Here is a 24395-nt window from a genome sequence, read left to right on the forward strand (position 1 = left end):
TTTAAAACCATAATACTCTATTTTTTTTATGATGATTTTAATGAGAACATTTAAAACCATAATACTCTATTTGTTTCATCATGATTTTAATGAGAATATTTAAAACCATAATACTCTATTGTTTCATCATGATTTTAATGAGAACATTTAAAATCATAATACTCTGTTGTTTCATCATGATTTTAGTGAGAACATTTAAAACCATAATACTCTATTGTTTCACCATGATTTTAATGAGAACATTTAAAACCATAATACTCTATTCTTTTATGATGATTTTAATGAGAACATTTAAAACCATAATACTCTATTGTATCATCATGATTTTAATGAGAACATTTGAAACCATAATACTCTATTGTTTGATCATGATTTTAGTGACAACATTGAAAACATAATACTCTATTGTTTGATCATGATTTTAGTGACAACATTTAAAACCATAATACTCTATTGTTTCATCATGATTTTAATGAGAACATTTAAAACCATAATACTCGATTGTTTCATCATGATTTTAGTGACAACATTTAAAACCATAATACTCTATTGTTTCATCATGATGTTTATGACAACATTTAAAACCATAATACTTTATTGTTTCATCATGATTTTAGTGACATTTAAAACCATACTTATCTATTGTTTGATCATGATTTTAATGAGAACATTTAAAACCATAATACTCTATTGTTTTATCATGATTTTAATAAGAACATTTAAAAAGATAATACTCTATTGTTTCACAATGGTAATTTTTAATTGTTTTGCATCATTTAACTTGATGATTTTTTTAGTTATACAACTTTTAGTTTATTTATTATTCATGTAGCATTGTTCTTCACAACAACAAAAAATATTCTATTAGAAAGTAGGACATTTAAGACGTGTTATTGTTGTTACTACAAGTTATTTATTTACTTTATTCATATTTGTCATTCTTTTTTTCTGACATAAAACCAGCTGGTTTGATGTACTTTTGCTTTATTCTTTTGAGCTGATGTTGCAATTATTATGAGATGGTTGAAGCTACCCAAGTTTCTGTCCTTGTTTTTTTATTGTTGTAGTTTATGCTAAGTTCAATTTTGAAAAATTCACTTAACAGTGAAAAAAAATTACATTTTATTTTTAAAAACATTAACTTGATGGAAGAGTCTGTATCATTGCACCTGGACTTGAAGTTTTTCAGTTTGTTTTACATTGTTGTAAGACTTGTTTTGAAAACAGCTGTCTTGAATTAGTTTTTCTTTTATTAAGAGTTAGTATATTGCTTATGGTGTTAGATTACCTAAGGCTGTTGTAAAGCTAAACACTGACCAGAAGTCAATATTCTGATAATTGCAGTTGTTTCTAGTAGGTGAATAATATTATACCTAGTAGCATTCTTGTAGTATGAACACATGAACTGAAAATAAACTGACTACTACAGATAAGTTTTGTGGTATTACAAACACAAAATTAATTTGTAGAATGTGAACTATTCAAAATTAAATGAAAAAACTCCACCCTAAATTTTCTTTTACAAAAAGTGCAGAATAAAATGTGTTTAATGTTTTAAAGATAATATTATTAAGGTAATTTTTTGTGGAAGGTTACTTTAATTAGATTTTAGTAACACATTTATTTTTCATTTTAAACTACTATGCCTTTATTGACGTGAACCTTTCTTGTCAAAAGTTAAGGAATATTCTCAAATCTTAAAATAGTACAAATTATTTTCATAAAGTCCCTGATATTGTTGCTGGTATTTTAAGTACAATAAAAAAAGGAACATTACCTCAGCTGTAGTACATATTATAATCATAATTTTAATTTTATATAATAAATAATTGTTTCCTCAAGATTACTTTTTAATATGAAAATTACTGAGTGCAGATAAGAGTTTAATACTATTGACCTAATGTTTCAATAAAAGTGTGCTGCGACTGATTCGTTAGTAATTCTTTTCCTCTTTAATCATAAGAAGCAGAAACAAATGCTTAAAGAAAAGGAAGGAGGCACAATCGTACATCAGAACAACAAGCAAGAAAACTTGTGTTTTACTGAGAAACTTATAACAAATGTAGATAAGGAAGCAGAAAAACAGTCACTTGTGAAAGGTTTGTATATATGTTTGTTTAAATGTAAGATAAATAGCTAATATTGTATCTTGATATTACATTAAACTGGAAATGTTCATAGTTTTTATATAACTTCTGTATTTAGAAAGAGTGTTGTCTGTCATGAGAGAACTATTTTTTTTCAAGCATAACACTGTATTTAACTTCCATTAAAATGTCATATCTGTTACTGTGTTACCAACATATTTTACAAGGTATGCTTTTATGATATACCCCTCTTTTATTTTATGTCTATGAATTATAAAATACATGTTTTAATAGACTATACACCTGTTGCTTATGTGACATAAAAAACCAGAAGAATAGAATATTTTAAAAATTGACAAACACTTTGTGTAATATCATGTATTAATATCTATTAATATTTGTTGAGTTCTAGGAACTGTTTAACATATATATTACTGGATTGTTGTTTTGTTGTGTTCTAGAAACTGTTTTCAATGATGGTATTCAAACCTGTGATCCAGCAAGTGCATTGTTTTCACCTGTGTATCATCTCTTGCAAGGTACAGCATTTTAATTTTTGGCAAATAAATGATCGATAATTTTGTAATTTATGGTGAAACACTGACATTAATCGTGACAACAACTTTGCACACACTGACTTGAAGACAAGAGGAAACGTTGTCCTCCACACTTGTGTTTCCACAACAGGCTTTTCATTCTACAAAGTTTCTTCATGAATACTCTGCATAAACAATTTATGAAAGAATACTGACATTTGTAGTTTTTTATATTGCACTAAATATATTCTCAAATATGTATAATGTTAAAAAAAATCTAGCATGTATTTCATCAATGTCATAGTTGTATCTTATAATGTATTTCATCAATGTCATAATTGTGTCTTATAATGTATTTCATCAATGTCAACCATAGTTGTGTCTTATAATGTATTTCATCAATGTCAATCATAATTGTATCTTATAATGTATTTCATCAGAACCTTACACATCTTCTAAATATTTATTAGTAAAGTTTCATGCATTAAAAATTATTTTATTTTAAATTGAACTTAAACCAAATTATATTCATTAAAAACCAGAATTTAGAATTATTAAAAGCACATACACAGAAGTTGCTGTGTAAATTGATATTAGTTCTATGTTAGTGCAGTGTTGTTTGTTAAATATACAGATGTATCTTCATTGGTTGCTTCCTGAAATAAAAGTAAACAAACTTGACAGAAATTTTTTTTTCAACTGTACATATTTCAGACTGTGAGGGGAACTTGGAGAAGCCCAACATTACGCCATTAGAAGCAGCAACAATATCTATTGATGTGCAGGGGGTATCAGGTAGATCCCCAAATTCAGCTGGTATGTATCCTTTTTTTTATCTGCAGTTTTCAGGTTCAATTTTTCTTATAACATTCTAAATTCAAAGTTATTCTTTGTTTTTCAACTGTTTTAAGGAACGTCAAAATAAATAAAATATTTTGAAGCTTATGTTTATGTAATACTTCATTATTATGTAATACTTATGTTCATGTAATACTTATGTTCATGTAATACTTATGTTTATGTAATACTTATGTTCATGTAATACTTATGTTCATGTAATACTTATGTTTATGTAATACTTATGTTCATGTAATACTTCATTATTATAAACATCAATGAGAATACTTACAGAATAAGATATTTTAAAAGTTATTCTTGTTGGTGTCATAATCTATATTAAACTGATTTGTACTGGATTAACACATCCTAGTCTGTTGGATTAACTGTACCTTTGTCTGTATTGGATTAACCACATCCTAGTCTATTGGATTAACTGTACCTTTGTCTGCATTGGATTAACCACATCCTAGTCTATTGGATTAACTGTATCTTTGTCTGCATTGGATTAACCACATCCTAGTCTATTGGATTAACTGTATCTTTGTCTGTATTGGATTAACCACATCCTAGTCTATTGGATTAACTGTACCTTTGTCTGCATTGGATTAACCACATCCTAGTCTGTTGGATTAACTGTACCTTTGTCTGCATTGGATTAACCACATCCTAGTCTGTTGGATTAACTGTACCTTTGTCTGCACTGGATTAACCACATCCTAGTGTATTGAATTAACTGTACCTTTGTCTGCATTGGATTAACCACATCCTAGTGTATTGGATTAACTGTACCTTTGTCTGTATTGGATTAACCACATCCTAGTCTGTTGGATTAACTGTGCCTTTGTTTGCATTGGATTAACCACATCCTAGCGTATTGGATTAACTGTATCTTTGTCTGTATTGGATTAACTGTACCTTTGTCTGCATTGGATTAACCACATCCTAGTGTATTGGATTAACCGTACCTTTGTCTGTATTGGATTAACCACATCCTAGTCTATTGGATTAACTGTACCTTTGTCTGCATTGGATTAAACACATCCTAGTGTATTGGATTAACTGTATCTTTGTCTGTATTGGATTAACTGTACCTTTGTCTGTATTGGATTAACCACATCCTAGTCTATTGGATTAACTGTATCTTTGTCTGTATTGGATTAACCACATCCTAGTCTATTGGATTAACTGTACCTTTGTCTGCATTGGATTAATCCACATATCCTAACCTGTAATGGATTAACCACGCTTCTAGTCATTATTGGATTAACCATACATGTATCTGTCTAGGATGAACCATGCTGTTGTCTTTAATGGATTAGTCACGTCCTAGTCTGCATTGGATAAACCACACCTTAGTCTGTACTGGAATAACCACACCCTAATCTATATTAGATTAACTGCACTTTAGTATGAATTGCATTAACCACATCCTAGTCTATATTGAATTAACTGCACCTTTGCCTGAATCAGATTAACCACATCCTAGTTCATACTGAATTAACTGCACCTTTGCCTGAATCAGGTTAACCACATCCTAGTTCATATTGAATTAACTGCACCTCTGCCTGAATCAGATTAACCACATCCTAGTTCATACTGAATTAACTGCACCTCTGCCTGAATCAGATTAACCACATCCTAGTTCATATTGAATTAACTGCACCTTTGCCTGAATCAGGTTAACCACATCCTAGTTCATACTGAATTAACTGCACCTTGCCTGAATCAGGTTAACCATATCCTAGTTCATATTGAATTAACTGCACCTCTGCCTGAATCAGATTAACCACATCCTAGTTCATATTGGATTAACTGCACCTTTGCCTGAATCAGATTAACCACATCCTAGTTCATATTGAATTAACTGCACCTCTGCCTGAATCAGATTAACCACATCCTAGTTCATATTGAATTAACTGCACCTCTGCCTGAATCAGATTAACCACATCCTAGTTCATACTGGATTAACTGCACCTTTGCCTGAATCAGGTTAACCACATCCTAGTTCATATTGAATTAACTGCACCTCTGCCTGAATCAGATTAACCACATCCTAGTTCATACTGAATTAACTGCACCTCTGCCTGAATCAGATTAACCACATCCTAGTTCATATTGAATTAACTGCACCTCTGCCTGAATCAGATTAACCACGTCCTAGTTCATATTGAATTAACTGCACCTCTGCCTGAATCAGATTAACCACATCCTAGTTCATACTGAATTAACTGCACCTTTGCCTGAATCAGGTTAACCACATCCTAGTTCATATTGAATTAACTGCACCTCTGCCTGAATCAGATGAAACCACATCTTAGTTCATACTGAATTAACTGCACCTCTGCCTGAATCAGATTAACCACATCCTAGTTCATATTGAATTAACTGCACCTTTGCCTGAATCAGGTTAACCACATCCTAGTTCATACTGAATTAACTGCACCTTTGCCTGAATCAGGTTAACCATATCCTAGTTCATATTGAATTAACTGCACCTCTGCCTGAATCAGATTAACCACATCCTAGTTCATATTGAATTAACTGCACCTCTGCCTGAATCAGATTAACCACATCCTAGTTCATATTGAATTAACTGCACCTCTGCCTGAATCAGATTAACCACATCCTAGTTCATATTGAATTAACTGCACCTCTGCCTGAATCAGATTAACCACATCCTAGTTCATATTGAATTAACTGCACCTTTGCCTGAATCAGGTTAACCACATCCTAGTTCATACTGAATTAACTGCACCTTTGCCTGAATCAGGTTAACCATATCCTAGTTCATATTGAATTAACTGCACCTCTGCCTGAATCAGATTAACCACATCCTAGTTCATATTGAATTAACTGCACCTCTGCCTGAATCAGATTAACCACATCCTAGTTCATATTGAATTAACTGCACCTCTGCCTGAATCAGATTAACCACATCCTAGTTCATATTGAATTAACTGCACCTCTGCCTGAATCAGATTAACCACATCCTAGTTCATACTGAATTAACTGCACCTTTGCCTGAATCAGATTAACCACATCCTAGTTCATATTGAATTAACTGCACCTTTGCCTGAATCAGGTTAACCACATTCTAGTTCATACTGGATTAACTGCACCTTTGCCTGAATCAGATTAACCACATCCTAGTTCATATTGAATTAACTGCACCTTGCCTGAATCAGATTAACCACATCCTAGTTCATATTGAATTAACTGCACCTTTGCCTGAATCAGATTAACCATATCCTAGTTCATATTGAATTAACTGCACCTTTGCCTGAATCAGATTAACCACATCCTAGTTCATACTGAATTAACTGCACCTTTGCCTGAATCAGATTAACCACATCCTAGTTCATATTGAATTAACTGCACCTTTGCCTGAATCAGATTAACCATATCCTAGTTCATATTGAATTAACTGCACCTTTGCCTGAATCAGATTAACCACATCCTAGTTCATACTGAATTAACTGCACCTCTGCCTGAATCAGGTTAACCACATCCTAGTTCATATTGAATTAACTGCACCTCTGCCTGAATCAGATTAACTTCATTCTAATCTAAGTTGGATTATCTGCAACCTAGTCTGTATAGATTAACTACATTCTAGTCTGTATTGGATTAACCACATTATAACCTGTATTTTGTTTGCCACATCATAACCTGTAATACATTAACCTATTATGAAATCTCATTTTTTTAAAATAATGTTCTTATGTCATGTGCAATGTGTAGCCCAAGTAGTGTGTGTTTGGTGATAGGAAACACCATATGTAACCTACATTGTGTGTTTGGTAATAGGAAACACCATTTGTAACCTACATTGTGTGTTTGGTAATAGGAAACACCATATGTAACCTACATTGTGTGTTTGGTAATAGGAAACACCATATGTAACCTACATTGTGTGTTTGGTAATAGGAAACACCATTTGTAGCCTACACTGTGTGTTTGGTAATAGGAAACACCATTTGTAGCCTACACTGTGTGTTTGGTAATAGGAAACACCATATGTAACCTACATTGTGTGTTTGGTAATAGGAAACACCATTTGTAGCCTACACTGTGTGTTTGGTAATAGGAAACACCATTTGTAACCTACATTGTGTGTTTGGTAATAGGAAACACCATATGTAACCTACATTGTGTGTTTGGTAATAGGAAACACCATTTGTAGCCTACACTGTGTGTTTGGTAATAGGAAACACCATTTGTAACCTACATTGTGTGTTTGGTAATAGGAAACACCATTTGTAACCTACATTGTGTGTTTGGTAATAGGAAACACCATTTGTAACCTACATTGTGTGTTTGGTAATAGGAAACACCATATGTAACCTACATTGTGTGTTTGGTAATAGGAAACATCATTTGTAGCCTACACTGTGTGTTTGGTAATAGGAAACACCATTTGTAACCTACATTGTGTGTTTGGTAATAGGAAACACCATTTGTAACCTACATTGTGTGTTTGGTAATAGGAAACACCATTTGTAACCTACATTGTGTGTTTGGTAATAGGAAACACCATATGTAACCTACATTGTGTGTTTGGTAACAGGAAACATCATTTGTAGCCTACACTGTGTGTTTGGTAATAGGAAACACCATTTGTAACCTACATTGTGTGTTTGGTAATAGGAAACACCATTTGTAACCTACATTGTGTGTTTGGTAATAGGAAACACCATTTGTAACCTACATTGTGTGTTTGGTAATAGGAAACACCATTTGTAACCTACATTGTGTGTTTGGTAATAGGAAACACCATTTGTAACCTACATTGTGTGTTTGGTAATAGGAAACACCATTTGTAACCTACATTGTGTGTTTGGTAATAGGAAACACCATTTGTAGCCTACATTGTGTGTTTGGTAATAGGAAACACCATTTACTTGTAACCTACATTGTGTACCATACTTATTATAAACCTCAGAAGCTATAACTGTGATAAAATGCTTATTTATTGGGAAACAATGGATACTTGACCAGGAACGTTTATCGATTATGAATATTACAAGTTGTTTAACTTTGGTAAATTAATTTCAGATGTTAGTATCTCTACAAGGGCATTGGATATCTTCACTGGCATAAAGCTTGCGTGTGGTCAGTGAAGAAGCTAGCTAGCTTCCTGTTAAGTGAAGTGTACCTGTATGTCAACACAGAATTAATTTCCTCATTGTGAACTGTTGATAAAATATTCAGTTTCAGACCAGTTAGAAAACTTAGTATTGTTTGTAAGACTTTTGTACATAAATCACTGCTTGTAATATCCATTACTCTAAGTTGTATTATTGCTTGTATATCAAGATATATCTGTGGTAATAAGGATAGTTATGTAGATAATCTTGTTGATAAATATCATAAAGTTTATATATATCAACATTCAGTTAACTTTTGAATTGTAAGTAAAATTCAGGATATATATTTCAGATTGTAACATGTAACAATGTATATATATAACCTGAAAGAGTGATTTTAGTAACTGTATAAGTAAGTTTTTACCACATAATTTGACAACAACCATTTGACAGATAATGGAAATACTTATGAGAAGATACAAATTACACATGTGGGTACAAACAAGTAACAAAACAAGACATTGAATTTGTTGACAGTTTTATAGAATATTTAAAAGAGAAACAAGCATATTGTACAATACAACAGTATTTTGTGTAAGAACCACTTAGTTTAGTATTGCCATAAAGTTTATCAATGGACAATTTTTTAATGTTGTTTCAAACATCTTGTATTCCTCCCACAACTTGACCAAGCTGTTTGGTTGTATTTTTAAAGTTTTATGTATTGTTGTACAGCTTTAAGAATGCTGACAGTGTTAGTTCTTTTAGAGTATGCATACAGTTATGTAACATGGAGTCTTGCTGTAACGTTTAGTGTTCTTCAGAACTACCAACGATCTACTTGAGTACTTATGATTAACATCCTTTGTTCTCATTGTTGCTGTGAATATTTACAACAAATTGCAAACTATAATTTTTGAAAAATTATTGTCTTAGCATAGTCAGTTTTTTGTGATTCTGTTCTTTCAAATGTGGGTTCCAGTTTTGAAGATACTGGGGTTAATAAGTCTGTGTTATAGGATGGGTAAGACCTATGTTGTAAGTTGAATATTGTCAAATAAAAATTATTAAGAACCATTTTGTGAAAGAGAAGAAAACAAAAGAAATAATAGGTTTTAACATGTTATTTCTCTTTACTCATAGTGCTAGAAATGCCGCATGCAAATACCTGGAACCCAAGGCGTGTTTTCAGCAAGGGCTTGTCACTCGGAATCATCACAGTATGATATTCAGGTGTCAGTATATAACGCTACCTACCCTTCCCCTCAACTGGGGGAAGTGGCTGAAGAATGGGAGAATTTTAACCCGTGAGTTTCTGTTTAAACTGTTAGTGTAAGCTTGTTGAAGGACTTCCATTTCAAAATTCGTAAGGTCTCACGTGGTATAGTTGGAAGGTAATTAAAGTAGAATGTAAATTTATAAAAACAGATGTCCTGAAATACCACATTCAACTGTAAAATTAAATAGAAGAAAAAAAGTGCTTCACGGAATTAATAATTTGGTAGAAACTTTAAAATACTTGTTAAAAACCAATAAATATGTTTTAATTGTTTGTCTGGTGTAAGAGGCAGAAAACCAACAAATTTTGATGTTTTGTACAAAACCTGTTCACAAAAAAAATTGAAATACATATTGAATAGAAGATGGCAAGGTTAGTTAGTTTTGTTTAGTTGGACTTAGAGCTCAGATAGATATGGAGCAGATGGCAAGGTTAGTTAGTTTTGTATAGTTGTACTTAGAGCTCAGATAGATATGGAGCAGATGGCAAGGTTAGTTAGTTTTGTTTAGTTGGACTTAGAGCTCAGATAGATATGGAGCAGATGGCAAGGTTAGTTAGTTTTGTTTAGTTGGACTTAGAGCTCAGATAGATATGGAGCAGATGGCAAGGTTAGTTAGTTTTGTTTAGTTGGACCCAGAGCTCAGATAGATATGGAGCAGATGGCAAGGTTAGTTAGTTTTGTTTAGTTGGACTTAGAGCCCAGATAGATATGGAGCAGATGGCAAGGTTAGTTAGTTTTGTTTAGCTGGACTTAGAGCTCAGATAGATATGGAGCAGATGGCAAGGTTAGTTAGTTTTGTTTAGTTGGACTTAGAGCTCAGATAGGTATGGAGCAGATGGCAAGGTTAGTTAGTTTTGTTTAGTTGGACTTAGAGCCCAGATAGATATGGAGCAGATGGCAAGGTTAGTTAGTTTTGTTTAGCTTGGACTTAGAGCTCAGATAGATATGGAGCAGATGGCAAGGTTAGTTAGTTTTGTTTAGTTGGACTTAGAGCTCAGATAGATATGGAGCAGATGGCAAGGTTAGTTAGTTTTGTTTAGTTGGACTTAGAGCTCAGATAGATATGGAGCAGATGGCAAGGTTAGTTAGTTTTGTTTAGTTGGACTTAGAGCTCAGATAGATATGGAGCAGATGGCAAGGTTAGTTAGTTTTGTTTAGTTGACCTAGAGCTCAGATAGATATGGAGCAGATGGCAAGGTTAGTTAGTTTTGTTTAGTTGGACTTAGAGCTCAGATAGATATGGAGCAGATGGCAAGGTTAGTTAGTTTTGTTTAGTTGGACTTAGAGCTCAGATAGATATGGAGCAGATGGCAAGGTTAGTTAGTTTTGTTTAGTTGGACTTAGAGCTCAGATAGATATGGAGCAGATGGCAAGGTTAGTTAGTTTTGTTTAGTTGGACTTATTTCATTACTAGTTAAAGTAATTCATCTGTAGTACTCTTTTATTTACAAGAAAAAAGTGTGAGGTGGAATATAATAGGAACTGTGAAAAATATAACCGTAAAATAAAAATTTTAATATATACATATATGTATGTCTTGAAGTAAACCTGTGTTACACACATATGTATGTCTTGGAAGTAAATCTGTGTTACACACATATGTACGTTGTGGAAGTAAACCTGTGTATAAATACAAAGAGTTATTACTAAGTAATACATACACTTTCCTGTCTATTTTTACACTTCCATTGAAATTCTCTCATCTAAATTTGTTTATTGCACAAACAGTTTTAACATGCAGTTCAGGCAGTTTTACATATCTCTAAATGTTCAATGTGCAGTTGGAAAGTGAATTTTGTGCAGTTTCATTTAAACGCTGCACAGCTACAGAGCCACAGGGTTTTTTCTATAAACAAACATCACATTTTACATGTAATGATAGACATTATAGTATGTTTAAGAATTTCATATTATTAGATAAAATTGAAATAAACGCTTCATGAATAATATGACAGTGTGTGTATGATCACTAACATTTCTGTTATGTACAAAGATCAATTCTTAAAAACAAATAAGTACATAAACTAATTCTCAGAGATCTCCAGAGGGAATGTTACAATGTGGTGTACATTTTATCCTGTGGCTTATGTAGCTCCAAAAATTCCTTAAAACACCCCATACCCAGATCGAGAATAATCTTTTGTATTTAAAAAAAATTAAAGGTTTTCATCTCAAAATTTTCTCTTTGCAGTATATTCAGAATTTCAGTCTGTTTGTTTATCGTCAAGACTAATTTAAAAGTTGTAGTAAATCACGATCTTCTAAATCACTGAAATTGAATCAATCTCATAATTTATTTAACAGAACAGAGTTTTTCTTTTAAATTGTGTTTCAGTTTCATATAGTAATACTTAATATACTTTATCAACATGGTAAAATAATGTTTACTGCAGCATTTTCCAGTTTAGGCCAAATCATACTTAAGGTAGCTCACCATTATTTTATGGTTTGGAGCTTTTTAAAAGTTGTAGAGAATGGCAAAATTAACTAATCTTGAAAGAAACTCTGTTTTATTCACACATTGTGCTTTGTTATTTGTTAACCATATTCTAGAGAGTGGCACATATCATGAAAGAAACTTTGTTTTATTCGCACATTGTGCTTTGTTATTTGTTAACCATATTCTAGAGAGTGGCACATATCATGAAAGAAACTGTTTTATTCACACATTGTGCTTTGTTATTTGTTAACTGTGTTTTATCATTTGTTAACCATGCTTTATTATTTGTTAACCATGTTTTATTATTTGTTAACCGTGTTTTGTTATTTGTTAACCATATTTTATTATTTGTTAACCATGTTTTGTTATTTGTTAACCGTGTTCTTGCACATTTTCCAGATATTACCTTATCAAACACCTGCCCCCACTTACTCCAGAAATGCTTGCTCGATGCCCAGCCCTTCCACTGAAAACTAGAAGTAGCCCCGAATTTTCCCTAGTGTTAGACTTGGTAAGAGTGTATTTATCTTATTTGTTTTGTTTTTTTTTAATATATCTATTGAATCTTTTGTGTTTTTTGACAGTGGCAATTATTATTTCTAAATAGTACCCCAGATAAACTGTGATTTGTCTTGAGGCATACAGTAATTGATACTTCAGTGTAATAACAGTGCCCTACAGTATGGCATAATGGATCATTTGTAAATGTTCAGATCAGTTATTGGCCCTAACTTGTGGTCTCTAACACATAACAGCATGTATATGTTTCATAAGATAAAATGTGTTCAGTAGTGATAACTGTCTTATTGCTATGTGTATCATTAAATGTTTAGAGTTCCTTATTTCAGGATGAAACTTTAGTTCACTGTAGTCTGACAGAACTTGAAGATGCCACATTCACTTTTCCTGTTACATTTCAGGAGGTGGAGTACAAGGTAAGTTCTTTCTCTATGTGTTTTTAACACATTATTCTTTAAGGAAACACTTAAGCAGTCAGGCCGGCACAGCCAGGTGGTTAAGACACTCGACTCGTAATCTGAGGGTCGCAGGTTCGAATACCCGTCACACCAAACATGCTCGCCCTTTCAGCTGTGGGGTCGTTATAATGTGACAGTGAATCCCACTATTCGTTGATAAAAGAGTAGCCCAAGAGTTGGCAGTGGTGGTAATGACTAGCTGTCTTCCCTCTAGTCTTACTTTACTAAATTAGGGATGGCTAGCGCAGATAACCCTCGTGTAGTTTTGCGCGAAATTTAAAAAACAAACAAACTTAACCAGCCACTAGTAAAATAAACTTTAATTTTATCTGGAATTGACCACCTCTTTAAATTGGTTTTTCTTGTTGCTTTTGACTACTTTTTTTAGATCATGTAAGATATTTGATGATTGTGTGTTAACTGATAAAATGTTTTATTTGTGGTGCATATTGTCAGAAACTTATATGTATTCTTGTTTGCAGTACTAAGCCTAATTTTAATGTGTTCTTGTCTGTTCACTCTCAATTATGGTATTCCATGGGAAAAGTAATTTCAACTTCTTAGTCCCCTACCCCCACATCTTTTAATTTGGAATGTAATCAGATAATAGTTCCTAGAATACACATACATTCCTCATCTGATTGGAAGCAAAGCCTGAAGTGCAGAGTTTCTTGTTTTACAATAATATCACATGATGCTGAACAGTATTAGTAGAAACAGTTATTTAATGACTTCCACAAACTGGTTTACTGGTGCACTGTACTTGTCCCACCACTGATGTGACATTTTTTTCTGCCATTATAACACACTACCTTCATATTTCTTATAAAAATCTTTCATCTTCTCTGTGTTAAGAATTTCAAAGCAGTTTATGTTGTTTTTTCTTTCTTCAAAATAACACAGTAGGAAGTGAAACGTTTTGGAAAGTATAAGGAGAGAAATAAAAAAGAAAAGGATAAAAAAACATTGATTTGACTAGAAATATATTATCATAATCATTACTTGTAGACTGGTTCAAGATTACTGAAATTTTATATCATTGTATAATTTAAAATATGTTAACAGTTTATTCTTCCTTGTTTATCTATGGCCACAATGTCATGCCTTTATCATGGATTCTTTATGAAATGGTAATCTGAGGGTCACGGGTTCAAATCCCCATCACACCAAACACGCTTGCCCATTCAGCCTTGGGGGTGTTATAATGTGACGGTCAATCCCATTATTCATTGGCAGTGGGTGCTGATGTCTAGCACAAATAGCCCTTGATTGGCTTTATGCAAAATTCAAAACAAACCAAGTTTCTATGCAATGGAATACCCTATAGCTACATAATGTTTTAAAGAACAGTGTGCTTTGTTATTCACTTCATCTATGTAATTAATGGTTTAATGAAAACAAAACATTTTGTTTATCCTTTCCAGGTTTACGTACGCACCAGACCATTTTTTAGAGAGTTTTTAGAACGTGTTTCCAAGATTTATGAGGTTATCCTCTTTACAGCATCTAAAAAAGTGTACGCTGATAAGTTGTTAAATTTACTAGATCCTGGCAGGAAATTAATAAAGTAAGAAAACCTTTCTAGCTTTATCTTTTTTTAGGGTTTTCAGTGTTATATAAAACTAGAGTACCAACATTATAGTTTTTAGTAAGCTGTTATTTGACGTCAGTTTTAATGTGACTTTGATAAATCGTATCCTGACAATAAGATTTGAAGGGAACATATTCTAGTGTTTAAGTTTATTCATCAATTTAATGTATTCCTGTATGAATTAATTATAAACTTCTTTTTGCATTAAGTGTTTTCAGTTTTACATCCAGATTAAGCACATATTCCATCACAATAAATATTTCTGTTTGATTCTTTATTCAACTTCTGATTACAGGTTTAGACTCTTCAGGGAGCATTGTGTTTGTATCAGTGGAAACTACATTAAAGATCTGAGCATTCTGGGACGTGATCTCTCTAAAACTGTTATTGTGGACAACTCACCGCAAGCTTTTGGTTATCAGGTAGGTATAGAAATCAAAACTAGTGGAAATAAGCAAAAGAAATGTTTCACAGTTTATTTAGGTTATTCTCTCATCTGTTGACTGTAGTAACACAGAAAGTTAGGTTATTCTCTCTTCTGTTGATTGTGGTAACACAGAAAGTTAGGTTATTCTCTCTTCTGTTGATTGTGGTAACACAGAAAGTTAGGTTATTCTCTCATCTGTTGACTGTGGTAACACAGAAAGTTAGGTTATTCTCTCTCTGTTGACTGTGTTAACACAGAAAGTTAGGTTATTCTCTCATCTGTTGACTGTGGTAACACAGAAAGTTAGGTTATTCTCTCTTCTGTTGACTGTGGTAACACAGAAAGTTAGGTTATTCTCTCTTCTGTTGACTGTGGTAACACAGAAAGTTAGGTTATTCTCTCTTCTGTTGACTGTGGTAACACAGAAAGTTAGGTTATTCTCTCATCTGTTGACTGTGGTAACACAGAAAGTTAGGTTATTCTCTCTTCTGTTGACTGTGGTAACACAGAAAGTTAGGTTATTCTCTCTTCTGTTGACTGTGGTAACACAGAAAGTTAGGGTTATTCTCTCATCTGTTGACTGTGGTAACACAGAAAGTTAGGTTATTCTCTCATCTGTTGACTGGTAACACAGAAAGTTAGGTTATTCTCTCATCTGTTGACAGTGGTAACACAGAATGTTAGGGTATTCTCTCATCTGTTGACTGTGGTAACACAGAAAGTTAGGTTATTCTCTCATCTGTTGACTGGTAACACAGAAAGTTAGGTTATTCTCTCATCTGTTGACTGTGGTAACACAGAATGTTAGGGTATTCTCTCATCTGTTGACTGTGGTAACACAGAAAGTTAGGTTATTCTCTCATCTGTTGACTGTGGTAACACAGAAAGTTAGGTTATTCTCTCATATGTTGACTGTGGTAACACAGAAAGTTAGGTTATTCTCTCATATGTTGACTGTGGTAACACAGAAAGTTAGGTTATTCTCTCATCTGTTGACTGTGGTGACACAGAAAGTAGGTTTTTGTTAGAGATATCCTGTAAACCGTCACGAAGTACCTGTATCTTTGTTATCAGATACATCTTGCGTACCTGATAGAAGCTGAAAATTAACTTGGTTAATGTGACTCTACATTTTCTTTCATGTTATCATGTCAGAAATGGCTTGGCCCATCTAGTAATAGTAACCATGGTGTACATTAGTGGACAGACTATTCACATGGTCACTCAGAGGTCACGCATGGTTTCAGAAGCTATGTAAAAGGTTTTCAGAAACTAACAGTTGTCATGGTTTTATTACCACCATAAATATATATTATTTTTAAAACATAACCTGCTTATTTTAGTCTATGTGGGAGTGAAATTATTAAATACAAAAATAAGTTGTGTATATATGATCAAAATGTGTGAAGCAAGGAACAATAAGGGGTATGCATCCATCTCTTCAGAAAAAGCACACATTATTAAATGAGAGTGCAGGTATGTTTTTACCAAAATATTCCAGACACAGTAAGATTTAACAAAGCCATTAGCAGTAAATGTGTTGTTTTATTAGCAGGTAGTATTTAAAAGAGAGAATTATTGGGAAAATGTTTCAAAGAAACGTTTTTTGTTTAAAGATAGATGCAAAGCACAAGTTAATAATAAGATATGGTCAACTACTAGTTAACAAAAACATAAAACTCTTTTGGAATGTTCTAAATATTCTGTATTTATCAGTTTGGTTTTTCAAGATCTTTCAATAACACACCCTCTTTCTTCTAGCTTGAAAATGGAATTCTATTGAAAGTTGGTTTGTCGACAGAAACCACAAAGAGTTGTTGAAGTTGATACCCTTTCTTGAAAGCCTTGTTGCAATGGTTGGTTAACAGGTTTTATATTATTTTAACCTTCAGTTGTGCTATTGTAATTTTTAAGTAGTTGTATTGATTTCTGGATTTATCACTTGTAAGATATTCCTAATGTTGTAAGCCCATGCAGGCTAGGAATTATGCAGTTTGTGCTCATTGTTAATTCTATTGAAAGAATTTTTAAAAGACAAAATGTATCAGGCTTAGAGATTCGTTCATGATTTATGTTAACAGTTTACTTAGCCACATCTTTTTCCCTGACTGTCCCCATGGCCTGTGACTATTCCATTTATATACTGTTTATATATGAATGGGCTTTCACTGATTATAACTTGTTTTATTGTCTATAATTAAAACCTGTGACCGCAGTCACCACGCTCACTTGTTGTCATTAAATGATCTGCTACCCCAGAGTACTTACAGTACAAACATCCAGGGGTTTGTTCCCCTCTACATCAGGGTAAATGGCCCATTATGTAGCTTTGAACCAAGAAAACATCAACAACAGCTATTAAAGTGCAGAAAAATTGGAATTTGTTATTTCTTGCCAAGAACAGTTCACATACAAACAGATTTAAAAGTCTCTCAATAAATCCTTATTAAGTTTGTACTCTTAGTTCATGTAACCATGTTGTGTAGGATTTATCATGGTTAAGGTATTGAAAGTACCTATGGCTTGATTATTGTCCAGTACATTTCTGTCTGTTATATTGTCTGTAGTAAAGAACTTTTAAAGTGACAGTTTCTCTGATTAATGCTCAATACATCTTTGTTTGGTATATTGTCTGTAGAAATGAAGTTTCCAAGTTACAGTTTTTTTTATTAATGTGTATTACATCTTTGTTTGGTATATTGCATGAGGTAATGAACTTTTAAAGTGACAGTTTCTCTGATTAATGCCCAATACATCTTTGTTTCGTATATTGCATCAGGTAATGAACTTTAAAATGACAGTTTCTATGATTAAAATTTAATAGTGAAAATAGTATTTAATAGTGTTCAGATGATGACAAACATTTGAAACTAAATTTTATGTCATAAAATTGCTTGATCTGTTATTTAACATTTAATTCACTGTTAGTACAGAACAAGTAGTGAGCTATTCACAGTTAGTACAGGACAAGTAGTAAGCTATTCACAGTTAGTACAGAACAAGTAGTGAGCTATTCACAGTTAGTACAGAACAAGTAGTGAGCTATTCACAGTTAGTACAGAACAAGTAGTGAGCTATTCACAGTTAGTACAGAACAAGTAGTGAGCTATTCACAGTTAGTACAGAACAAGTAGTGAGCTATTCACAGTTAGTACAGAACAAGTAGTGAGCTATTCACAGTTAGTACAGAACAAGTAGTAAGCCATTTACAGATTAATGTGACAGAACAAGCAGTGAGCTATTCACAGTTAGTACAGAACAAGTAGTAAGCTATTCACAGATTAAGTGACAGAACAAGTAGTAAGCTATTTACAGATTAATGTGACAGAACAAGTAGTGAGCTATTCACAGTTAGTACAGAACAAGTAGTGAGCTATTCACAGTTAGTACAGACAAGTAGTGAGCTATTCACAGTTAGTACAGAACAAGTAGTGAGCTATTCACAGTTAGTACAGAACAAGTAGTAAGCCATTTACAGATTAATGTGACAGAACAAGTAGTGAGCTATTCACAGTTAGTACAGAACAAGTAGTGAGCTATTCACAGTTAGTACAGGACAAGTAGTGAGCTATTCACAGTTAGTGACAGGACAAGTAGTAAGCTATTCACAGTTAGTACAGAACAAGTAGTGAGCTATTCACAGTTAGTACAGAACAAGTAGTGAGCCATTCACAGTTAGTACAGAACAAGTAGTGAGCTATTCACAGTTAGTACAGAACAAGTAGTGAGCTATCTCACAGTTAGTACAGGACAAGTAGTGAGCTATTCACAGTTAGTACAGAACAAGTAGTGAGCTATTCACAGTTAGTACAGAACAAGTAGTGAGCCATTTACACAGTTAGTACAGAACAAGTAGTGAGCTATTTACAGATTAACGTGACAGAACAAGTAGTGAGCTATTCACAGTTAGTACAGAACAAGTAGTGAGCTATTCACAGATTAATGTGACAGAACAAGTAGTAAGCCATTTACAGATTAACGTGACAGAACAAGTAGTGAGCTATTCACAGTTAGTACAGAACAAGTAGTGAGCTATCCACAGTTAGTACAGGACAAGTAGTGAGCTATTCACAGTTAGTACAGAACAAGTAGTGAGCTATTCACAGTTAGTACAGAACAAGTAGTGAGCTATTCACAGTTAGTACAGAACAAGTAGTGAGCTATTCACAGTTAGTACAGAACAAGTAGTGAGCTATCCACAGTTAGTACAGAACAAGTAGTGAGCTATTCACAGTTAGTACAGAACAAGTAGTGAGCTATTCACAGTTAGTACAGAACAAGTAGTGAGCTATTCACAGTTAGTACAGAACAAGTAGTGAGCTATTCACAGTTAGTACAGGACAAGTAGTGAGCTATTCACAGTTAGTACAGAACAAGTAGTGAGCTATCCACAGTTAGTACAGGACAAGTAGTAAGCTTATCCACAGTTAGCACAGAACAAGTAGTGAGCTATTCACAGTTAGTACAGAACAAGTAGTGAGCTATTCACAGTTAGTACAGAACAAGCAGTGAGCTATTCACAGTTAGTACAGAACAAGTAGTGAGCTATCCAACACAGTTAGTACAGAACAAGTAGTGAGCTATTCACAGTTAGTACAGAACAAGTAGTGAGCTATTCACAGTTAGTACAGAACAAGTAGTGAGAAGTATTCACAGTTAGTACAGAACAAGTAGTGAGCCATTCACAGTTAGTACAGAACAAGTAGTGAGCCATTCACAGTTAGTACAGAAACGTAGTGAGCTATTCACAGTTAGTACAGAACAAGTAGTGTAGCTATTCACAGTTAGTACAGAACAAGCAGTAAGCTATTCACAGTTAGTACAGAACAAGTAGTGAGCTATTCACAGTTAGTACAGAACAAGTAGTGAGCTATTCACAGTTAGTACAGAACAAGTAGTGAGCTATTCACAGTTAGTACAGAACAAGTAGTGAGCTATCTCACAGTTAGTACAGAACAAGTAGTGAGCTATTCACAGTTAGTACAGAACAAGTAGTGAGCTATCCACAGTTAGTACAGAACAAGCAGTGAGCCATCCACAGTTAGTACAGACAAGTAGTGAGCTATTCACAGTTAGTACAGAACAAGTAGTGAGCCATCCACAGTTAGTACAGAACAAGTAGTGAGCTATTCACAGTTAGTACAGAACAAGTAGTGAGCCATCCACAGTTAGTACAGGACAACAAGTAGTGAGCTATCCACAGTTAGTACAGAACAAGTAGTGAGCTATCTCACAGTTAGTACAGAACAAGTAGTGAGCTATTCCACAGTTAGTACAGAACAAGTAGTGAGCTATTCACAGTTAGTACAGAACAAGTAGTGAGCTATTCACAGTTAGTACAGAACAAGTAGTGAGCCATTCACAGTTAGTACAGAACAAGTAGTGAGCTATTCACAGTTAGTACAGAACAAGTAGTGAGCTATTCACAGTTAGTACAGAACAAGAAGCTATTCACAGTTAGTAAGCCATTTACAGATTAACGTGACAGAACAAGTAGTGAGCTATTCACAGTTAGTACAGAACAAGTAGTAAGCTATTCACAGATTAATGTGACAGAACAAGTAGTAAGCTATTTACAGATTAATGTGACAGAACAAGTAGTGAGCTATTCACAGTTAGTACAGAACAAGTAGTGAGCTATTCACAAGTTAGTACAGGACAAGAAGCTAGTGAGCTATTCACAGTTAGTACAGAACAAGTAGTGAGCTATTCACAGTTAGCACAGAACAAGTAGTAAGCCATTTACAGATTAATGTGACAAAACAAGCAGTGAGCTATTCACAGTTAGTACAGAACAAGTAGTGAGCTATTCACAGTTAGTACAGGACAAGTAGTGAGCTATTCACAGTTAGTACAGGACAAGTAGTGAGCTATTCACAGTTAGTACAGAACAAGTAGTGAGCTATTCACAGTTAGTACAGAACAAGTAGTGAGCTATTCACAGTTAGTACAGAACAAGTAGTGAGCTATTCACAGTTAGTACAGAACAAGCAGTGAGCTATCCACAGTTAGTACAGGACAAGTAGTGAGCTATCCACAGTTAGCACAGGACAAGTAGTGAGCTATTCACAGTTAGTACAGAACAAGTAGTGAGCCATTTACAGTTAGTACAGAACAAGCAGTGAGCTATTCACAGTTAGTACAGAACAAGTAGTGAGCTATTCACAGTTAGTACAGAACAAGTAGTGCGATATCCACAGTTAGTACAGAACAAGCAGTGAGCTATCCACAGTTAGTACAGAACAAGTAGTGTGATATTCACAGATTAATGTGACAGAACAAGCAGTGAGCTATTCACAGTTAGTACAGAACAAGTAGTAAGCTAGCATTTACATATTAACGTGACAGAACAAGTAGTGAGCTATTCACAGTTAGTACAGAACAAGTAGTGAGCTGTTCACAGTTAGTACAGAAACAAGTAGTGAGCTATTCACAGTTAGTACAGAACAAGTTGTAAGCTTATTCACAGATTAATGTGACAGAACAAGTAGTAAGCCATTTACAGATTAATGTGACAGAACAAGTAGTAAGCCATTTACAGATTAATGTGACAGAACAAGTAGTGAGCTATTCACAGTTAGTACAGGACAAGTAGTGAGCTATTCACAGTTAGTACAGAACAAGTAGTGAGCTATTCACAGTTAGTACAGAACAAGTAGTAAGCTATTTACAGATTAACGTGACAGAACAAGTAGTGAGCTATCTCACAGTTAGTACAGAACAAGCAGTGAGCTATTCACAGTTAGTACAGGACAAGTAGTGAGCTATTCACAGTTAGTACAGAACAAGTAGTGAGCTATTCACAGTTAGTACAGAATAAGTAGTGAGCTATTCACAGTTAGTACAGAACAAGTAGTGAGCTATTCACAGTTAGTAACAGGACAAGCAGTGAGCTATCCACAGTTAGTACAGAACAAGTAGTGAGCTATCCACAGTTAAGCACATGACAAGCAGTGAGCTATTCACAGTTAGTACAGAACAAGCAGTGAGCTATTCACAGTTAGTACAGAACAAGCAGTGAGCTATTCACAGTTAGTACAGAACAAGTGAGTGAGCTATTCACAGTTAGTACAGAACAAGTAGTAAGCTATTCACAGTTAGTACAGAACAAGTAGTGAGCTATCCACAGTTAGTACAGAACAAGTAGTGAGCTATTCACAGTTAGTACAGAACAAGTAGTGAGCTATTCACAGTTAGTACAGAACAAGCAGTAAGCCATTTACAGATTAATGTGACAGAACAAGTAGTGAGCTATTCACAGTTAGTACAGAACAAGTAGTGAGCTATTCACAGATTAATGTGGACAGAACAAGTAGTGAGCCATTTACAGATTAATGTGACAGAACAAGTAGTGAGCTATCCACAGTTAGTACAGAACAAGTAGTGAGCCATTCACAGTTAGTACAGGACAAGTAGTGAGCTATTCACAGTTAGTACAGAACAAGCAGTGAGCTATTCACAGTTAGTACAGAACAAGCAGTGTTATTTACAGATTAACGTGACAGAACAAGCAGTGAGCTATTCACAGTTAGTACAGAACAAGCAGTGAGCTATTCACAGTTAGTACAGGACAAGCAGTGAGCTATCCACAGTTAGTACAGAACAAGTAGTGAGCTATTCACAGTTAGTACAGAACAAGTAGTGAGCTATTCACAGTTAGTACAGAACAAGTAGTGAGCTATCCACAGTTAGTACAGAACAAGTAGAGAGCTATTCACAGTTAGTACAGAACAAGTAGTGAGCTATCCACAGTTAGTACAGGACAAGCAGTGAGCTATCCACAGTTAGTACAGAACAAGTAGTGAGCTATCCACAGTTAGTACAGAACAAGTAGTGAGCTATTTTACACAGTTAGTACAGAACAAGCAGTGAGCCATTTCACAGATTAACGTGACAGAACAAGCAGTGAGCTATCCACAGTCAGTATACAGAACAAGCAGTGAGCCATCCACAGATTAATGTGACAGAACAAGAGTGCTTTCATTTTACAGATTAATGTGACAGAACAAGCAGTGAGCTATCTCACAGTTAGTACAGAACAAGCAGTGAGCCATTCACAGCCAGTACAGGACAAGCAGTGAGCTATCCACAGTTAGTACAGAACAAGTAGTGAGCTATCCACAGTTAGTACAGAACAAGTAGTGAGCCATTCACAGTTAGTACAGGAACAAGTAGTGAGCCATTCACAGTTAGTACAGAACAAGTAGTGAGCTATTCACAGTTAGTACAGAACAAGCAGTGAGCTATTCACAGTTAGTACAGGACGCGTAGTGAGCTTCTTCACAGTTAGTACAGAAACAAGTAGTGAGCTATCCACAGTTAGTACAGAACAAGCAGTGAGCTATCCACAGTTAGTACAGAACAAGTAGTGAGCCATCTCACAGTTAGTACAGAAACAAGCAGTGAGCCATCCACAGTTAGTACAGGACAAGTAGTAAGCTATCCACAGTTAGTACAGAACAAGCAGTGAGCCATTCACAGTTAGTACAGAAACGCAAGTAGTGAGCCATCCACAGTTAGTACAGAACAAGTAGTGAGCTATTCACAGTTAGCACAGAACAAGTAGTAAGCCATTCACAGTTAGTACAGAACAAGCAGTGAGCTATCCACAGTTAGTACAGAACAAGTAGTAAGCTATCCACAGTTAGTACAGAACAAGTAGTAAGCTATTCCACAGTTAGTACAGAACAAGTAGTGAGCTATTCACAGTTAGCACAGAAGAACAAGTAGTGAGCTATCCACAGTTAGTACAGAACAAGTAGTGAGCTATTCACAGTTAGTAATAGAACAAGCAGTGAGCTATTCACAGTTAGTACAGAACAAGCAGTAAGCTATCCACAGTTAGCACAGAACAAGTAGTGAGCTATTCACAGTTAGTACAGAACAAGCAGTGAGCTATCTCACAGTTAGTACAGAACAAGTAGTGAGCTATCCTCACAGTTAGTACAGAACAAGTAGTGAGCTATTCACAGTTAGTACAGAACAAGTAGTGTGATTATCCACAGTTAGGTACAGAACAAGTAGTGAGCTATCTCACAGTTAGTACAGAACAAGTAGTGAGCTATTCCACAGTTAGTACAGAACAAGTAGTGAGCCATTCACACAGTTAGTACAGGACAAGTAGTGAGCT

The 24395-nt window shown here is 34.3% G+C and overlaps 1 protein-coding gene across 1 annotated transcript; it reads left to right on the forward strand.

The window, feature by feature from the left end:
* Positions 1 to 1964: 1964 nt before the first annotated feature.
* On the forward strand, positions 1965 to 17121 carry LOC143235235 (CTD small phosphatase-like protein 2-A). The gene is made up of 9 exons (XM_076473201.1): positions 1965 to 2099; positions 2549 to 2626; positions 3338 to 3439; positions 9694 to 9857; positions 12670 to 12781; positions 13119 to 13205; positions 14672 to 14814; positions 15134 to 15260; positions 17027 to 17121. The coding sequence occupies exons 4-9, from the start codon at positions 9709 to 9711 to the stop codon at positions 17084 to 17086; spliced, it is 678 nt and encodes a 225-aa protein (XP_076329316.1). The 5' UTR covers positions 1965 to 2099; positions 2549 to 2626; positions 3338 to 3439; positions 9694 to 9708; the 3' UTR covers positions 17087 to 17121.
* The last annotated feature ends 7274 nt before the right edge of the window (positions 17122 to 24395 follow it).

The sequence above is a fragment of the Tachypleus tridentatus genome, chromosome 2 (genome assembly GCF_004210375.1).
Source record: "Tachypleus tridentatus isolate NWPU-2018 chromosome 2, ASM421037v1, whole genome shotgun sequence".
Taxonomy (NCBI): Eukaryota; Metazoa; Arthropoda; class Merostomata; order Xiphosura; family Limulidae; genus Tachypleus; species Tachypleus tridentatus.

Bases quoted from the DNA above. Each gene is read 5' to 3' on its own strand.
- LOC143235235 (XM_076473201.1), top strand. From the start codon at position 9,709: ATGCAAATACCTGGAACCCAAGGCGTGTTTTCAGCAAGGGCTTGTCAC. The intron at 13,206-14,671 runs GTAAGTTCTTTC...TATCCTTTCCAG, and splicing joins TTCAGGAGGTGGAGTACAAG to GTTTACGTACGCACCAGACC. The intron at 15,261-17,026 runs GTAGGTATAGAA...TCTTTCTTCTAG, and splicing joins CGCAAGCTTTTGGTTATCAG to CTTGAAAATGGAATTCTATT.